Genomic DNA, 6,056 nt, shown 5'->3' with positions numbered 1-6,056 from the left:
AAGTGGAATCTCTGAACAGCCAGTAGTTCAAAGTTCATTTTAACACCTGACTGTTTTTGTAGCTTGAAATTGCTTTTAAATGTACTTGCATAGCGTCTTCCTAGTCTTCCAACCACTCAAAACACTTCACGCCACATTCCCACAGTGATGGCAAAGGCTCACCACAAACAGAAACTAACTCATTCATACACTGATGCACATCTGGACCAATGTGGGGTTCAGTATGTCGCTCCTCCTGAGCCACAGTGAAAACAAAAACAAGCTGTGTTCAGTTTGGAGTGTTTTATTAAGCACTTTTTAAAGGCTAAAATACATAAACAGCTGCTGAGTAACAAACTCTAGATTTCTCTAAATAAATATGAAGCTTTATTCAGTAACGAATCCTTGAAACAACCTCACAGTGTCACTGAGCGAGACCTGCTGAGTACCTGGTTGTCTGACGGGTCAGTAAGCTACCCGTACAATGTGCTCTGACCACGACAAATATGAAACTGAAAGGACACTGATAGTAATAGCAGAACATTTAAAATGGTCCACAAGGACAACAATCATAACGTTGGAGGATTTTTTGGTGATTGTCTTCGTTAGCGCGGCTCATCAGAGGTTTTTGGACTTTTCCTGGTTGTTCATATATTTCTGGTAAACCACTCCCAGCGTGGTGAAGAAGTTTCCCATGAAGAGCACCATGTAAGAGCAGCCACACATCACAACCTACCGCAACACAAACAAACAAACAAACAAACAAACGTTATTCGCAGTGGTTAAACATACTTTTATATTTTTTATTTAACTTATTAGAATCTAATTATTTAAAGAATTGTGCAACTGATATTGTTTAAATTAACATTTAAAAAACGATCTTGTGTCGCCCCTGCAGTACTCCAAAGTACCCCTAGGGGTACGCACACCACCCATTTAAGAAACATTGATTACTTTAACAGTCAGGTGAGATAGATTATCAGGACCAGCAGTAGGGGGTCATCAGAGCTTTACGGGGGGTATCGAGTCCTTCTTGATTTTAAGGGGTGTAAGGAAACTTTAAAAATATACACTGTAGGCCTATATCTCAGTGTTTAATCAATTTCTCTGAAGAAACCTAAATGAAATTGGTATTTTTTAAAGTTTAAATTATTATTTAAGATCTAAACTTCGAAGATCACAAAAGTTAAAACAACCAGAGCTGATTGAATCAAACAATGAGAAGAAAACACTGAATTTGTCAATAAAAGAAGCCTATTTAGTGTTTATGATTGTTAAAAAGAAGAAAATACAAAATACAGACAGAGAATTGTATAAAATGTCCCTATAAATATCAGTAAAACCCCTCCCTGATCAATATTCACAGGAAATAATCTCCTCAAAATTCATCCAAATCGCTCGTTTTACACAAATTTCCTGCAGTTAGTGAGTTCACTGTTTGGGTTCATTGTACAGTTTATCAGTTCCTTTAAGGAAAAGCCAAACATTACATTAGAAACTGGTTAAAAACTAAACTCTGGGTATCACACGGACATAAATAAATGAACATTGAAGCTGTTGCGGAGTACGAACCTGCCACTCTTTACACTCCGGGAGCTGAAACATCTTGAACAGTGTTATGCTGTTATAGAGCTGCCAGAACTGTGAAGAGGAGCGACAGTCAACAGTCAACAAAGACCTACAAAGAGTAAATTTATATAAATATATTCAGTATGATTTTCAGTATCTCATAAGTTTTTAATCTTTAGAATAGGCAAAGATAAAGCTCTGTGTAAATGGAGTAAATGAGCACTATAAGGAGAGAAGCTACTCACATGACCAAAGAATAAGAAAGGAAGGAGGAAGGTCAGGCCTCTCCACATCCAGGACTGGAAACCCTCTGAACACCACGAGAGGAGAGTTAACCTAATCTATCATTATCATTGTATTAAATCATTTATATACCTCCTGCAAGAGCTACACTTTACTCAAGAGTAACACACAGACACGACAGATAAATAAAAACTTAAACATATTGCCCTTTATTCTCGATTTCTTCCCTTAAATGAACACAAACACAAAGAAAACTCTGTGAGGTTGTATTGCGTTGAATGAATGAATATCATCATATTTCAGTGCCCTCTGGTGGACAAACTGTGTAACGGCCACACTCTTTCTAAATGTCCTCAAACATATATTTGGACATTTCTTTAATGCACCTATCCTGTTAGTGTGACCATGAATGACTGACAGCAGCTCCACTTACCGACTGTGAGGTCCATGTTGTGTCTTTCTCCCAGCGCTCGGAGTCGGTACAAACAGCCGCTCTGGTAGTAGTACTGGAGGAACTGGACAAAGCCTACTTTGCAAACACAGAACCAAAAATAAATATTGTTTTTGCAATAAAGTGGGGGGAGAAAGTGAAAAATGCAACAATAGTTTGTGTTAGAAAGGAAAAGTCAGTGAGTGACGTCGTTGTAAATTAGGAATAAACCTTGAAATAGCATTCGATTAAACCAAGTATTACAAAAACTAAACTCAACATACAGAGACAAAACAAAACAACAAAACTAGACTTAGGTAGAGTTGCAAAACATTATTATAAAATTAAGTTATGAAGGGGTTGTTATGGGCATAACACATAACAGCATTTTTAAACAGGTGATAAGACGATATAAGCCGAATATTTACAGGTAGATTGTTCCAGTCAAAGGGAACTTTAAATGTGAAAGATTTCTGACCTGTGTAGTTTTTAAAAATCGAAGGCAGCTTGTTCCAGTGAAAATAAACCCACTATAGTTTTCTCAGGGGAACTGCTAAGGTTGGTGAAACTTGTGGGAACTAAAATTATTGGTCAAATTTGCAGAAATGTTACTGTGATTGGACCAGTTAGAATCTGAACTTGCGTTACCTGTTGTGATCTCAACTTCCTAAAAGGGACTGAACAACGGCAGCTGCTACAGAAAGGACGGACGCTGCTATCGAGGCTGTTCATACGAGACGAGATTGTAGTTTTCATGTTGCTCCGCTCCAGTCTTAAACCACCTGCAAACAACATGTCGGCCTGGCTCTGCATCAGCGTCGGTCTCTGGTGATTTGTTAGTAAAAATCGATTCCTCCTCCCTCACACACCAATCAGTTAAAATGGAGGCAATGTCAGAGTGAAGATGCAAATGGGGTGTAACGACTCCAAGTTGTCTGTTATCAGGCAGAGTAGGTTCATATATATATATATATATAAATATATAAATATATTCAAATAAGATCAGTTAGTTTGCAAATATGAAACTGGCAGTAGCTTTCTTGTCTTTGTCACACAGTGTTCAGTTCTTCATATGAGGGCTCAAACACATCTACAGAGCACACAAATAAATATTCTAACTGGTACCAGGAAAGGAAACAGCGTTACACCAGTACCATCAGCCCTGCACTGGCGACCAAACACAGGGTTGATTTTGAGGGTCCTGTTACCTGTTTTTAAAGCCGTACACACAGAGGCCGCCCCCCCACATCTCTGAACTCCCTCTTAGATTCTCAGAACAATTGCTTTTATATATAATATTATATTGTTCTTACATTGCCATTTATTGTTGTTAATGTGTCTTGTTAGTGGCTACTGATGTGTCGTGCACTTTGGTAAAAACACACTTGATTTGAATTGGATATTAAAATCTCTTGTATAGTCGCAACTAATGTCTTAATATTGTCATATCCTGGGATGAGGAGTCAGTAAAGTATTCTAAATAGAGTATATTTCGTAATATATGTGACACAGCTTTGAATCTCTCTTACTTTGGTATTGACAGTACGTCAGAAACTGGTTCCTGAACATCTGGTAGAGAGCGCCTTCAGGCCTGCGAACAAAGACAGCATCTGGTTAGTGGAGGGCAAACGTTGGACAACAGTGACAACTGGACAATATATGGCTGTAATATGATGTACAAGTTATGGTTAGGGCTGACCCACATGCTTCGAAAGCTCAAAATCAGTATTCAAATCAATCAAACTTTATTTGTACAGCACCTTTTATACAGTTTAGTGCAGCTCAAGGACAACAATAAGACAGAATGGAGTAAAAATTAAAAAAGGTATATTTAAAAACCACCAAATACCATTTTTATTTAATATATATAATAATAAATAAAATAAATGAATAAAGCAGGCAGAAATAACAAACAGGTCTAAACCTAATCCCACATAGAGAGAGACTGTAGATATTTTACAAGCCTGGACTCGGTAGCATGGAATGTGTCCAAACTGAGTGTGAAGACTTTCTGTGATAAACTACATTTGGATCTAAGTGTGCAGAAACTTTCACTTTCAGCCCGGACAAGCTCAGACTTGGTAAAAAACGTCCGTAACGAGTCGGTTTCGATCGTTTCGACGGCTCACTGGCTCCAAAAAACCCTAAAAAATGTTGTTCGGGACAGCTCTGGGTATTGTGAAAGTGTAAACTTACCAAGTGAGCATAACTCCAGACAGGAAGGTTGACACGTAGTGATGGAATACCCACCAACCTTTGATCCTGAAACAACACGGGGGACAGTGAGGGACACAGGACTGTACGTGGTCCTGCTTATGATGTTATTATGATACAAGCTGTTTGTGTGACATCCAATAAAAGAATCAATGCAGAGACACTTAATCACAGAAGATTTCAGAGAAGAAGCTGAATTTATTTCTGTCTGTTTTTCTTTCTAACATATACATCTCTTATCTTATCTGTTATTAGATGTACATGTTACTTGCAATGATTTATGGATTTGGCTCACTACGCGGCCCTGAGGAAGCCTTTAGTGCGTGTGAGCAGTTTATCTGTCACAATAAACAATAACAATAACAGCGGGGTCGGGATATAAGCTGCAGACCTTGAGCCGTTGCTGATGAGGATGCTCTCCCGGATGGTGAGTGTGCAGTAGTACCACACCAACAGGAAGTTGAACAGGGCATCTAAGGCTCTGGAAAAACAAACAACAACAAGTTACTCCACAAACAAATTCACACATAAAATAATTCATTCATTCACTGTCAGTTTACACTGGATCTGATCGGCTACATTTAACCAAATATAACCAAATTTAATCTAAAGAAAGTTGATATCAGTCAGACTCTAGTCCCAGGTACAGCTCTGATTCTCTGCCTCCACTGGGACTGTGTGCAGAAGCTAGTTTTTGTTGTTTATTTAGTTTTATTCTCTACTTATTTTACATTCTTTTTTTTATTAAATGTGTGCTTTGTGTCCAGTTGGTACATATGTATCACAAAAATCAAAGAAAATGGATTTGTGGTTGAAAATGTAGCAGCAATACAACTGAAAACACTCTCAGTATCAGGAACAATGTGTCTTAATGGGATTTACCTCAAACATTCTGCTTTTACAGGTACAAAGCTTTTGGTTTTGCACTGGTTTGTGGGTACTTGTGCACTAAAGCACCACATTTGTGTGCATGAATCCAGAAAAAGAAGCTTAACTGTGAATAAATCTCACCTGTAGCTGAACAGAAAGCGACACGTGAAGGCGAACACAAAGAGGATGACCGTGAGGACCAGTTTGAACTTCTCGTATTCGTCTTTGTAGGCGAACCTGTTGATTAAAGCGCTGTTAGTGTGACGCTGTGACGAGCGAACTGTGTTTGGTTGGAAGGAAACGTGACTCACTTTGACTGTTTGTTGAGGAGCGTTACGTTGACGTTTCCTAACACCAGAGTGAGGTATAACCTAAACAAGAAGAGTCAGTCGGTCACAATGCAAACATCATAATGTTTTAAAGACTGAAAAGAAGACAAGCTGTTATATGTTGCTCGAACATGCTGACAGGTAACTATGAATCGTAAGACAGAATCAGACCCGTTCTTCTTTGGCAGAAAAGCTTCCATCTCACAGAAAGCGTTCACTCTGTCTTTCATGGAGTCCTCGATTCCGGCGATGGCGTCCATTTCCTCTGGACTTAATTTGGGAGTCGGGTGGTTTTCTTTGCATCTAAAGATGAAGAAAAACACGAGTTATATTAACTCAGAAACATTTTTAAGTAACATAAACTCACTTTTGTAACTTTTTTTTGTAAACATGCTTGATTAAGTACAAATAAAACCCACAAA

General features: G+C 38.4%; 1 protein-coding gene across 2 annotated transcripts in view; it reads right to left on the bottom strand.

The window, feature by feature from the left end:
- Positions 1-267: 267 nt before the first annotated feature.
- Positions 268-6,056, bottom strand: part of LOC118332008 (ion channel TACAN-like) — an 8,555-nt gene continuing 2,766 nt past the window's right edge. The window contains exons 3-12 of one of the 2 annotated variants that reach the window (XM_035667135.1): positions 5,806-5,937; positions 5,617-5,676; positions 5,447-5,542; positions 4,827-4,916; positions 4,418-4,483; positions 3,751-3,812; positions 2,225-2,317; positions 1,794-1,858; positions 1,552-1,620; positions 268-711 (exon numbers count right to left, since the gene is read on the bottom strand). In XM_035667135.1, the coding sequence (XP_035523028.1) occupies positions 598-711; positions 1,552-1,620; positions 1,794-1,858; positions 2,225-2,317; positions 3,751-3,812; positions 4,418-4,483; positions 4,827-4,916; positions 5,447-5,542; positions 5,617-5,676; positions 5,806-5,937 (847 nt within the window). In that variant the 3' untranslated portion in view covers positions 268-597. Of the gene's footprint in view, positions 712-1,551; positions 1,621-1,793; positions 1,859-2,224; positions 2,321-3,750; positions 3,813-4,417; positions 4,484-4,826; positions 4,917-5,446; positions 5,543-5,616; positions 5,677-5,805; positions 5,938-6,056 lie in introns of both variants that reach the window. The other variant, XM_035667134.1, reaches the window with a different exon arrangement.

The sequence above is a fragment of the Morone saxatilis genome, unplaced genomic scaffold (assembly GCF_004916995.1).
Source record: "Morone saxatilis isolate NCDOM2014 unplaced genomic scaffold, NCSU_SB_2.0 Contig20, whole genome shotgun sequence".
Lineage (NCBI taxonomy): Eukaryota > Metazoa > Chordata > Actinopteri > Moronidae > Morone > Morone saxatilis.
The sequence above is the reverse complement of the archived record's forward strand: the minus strand, read 5'-3'. Positions and strand labels throughout refer to the sequence as shown.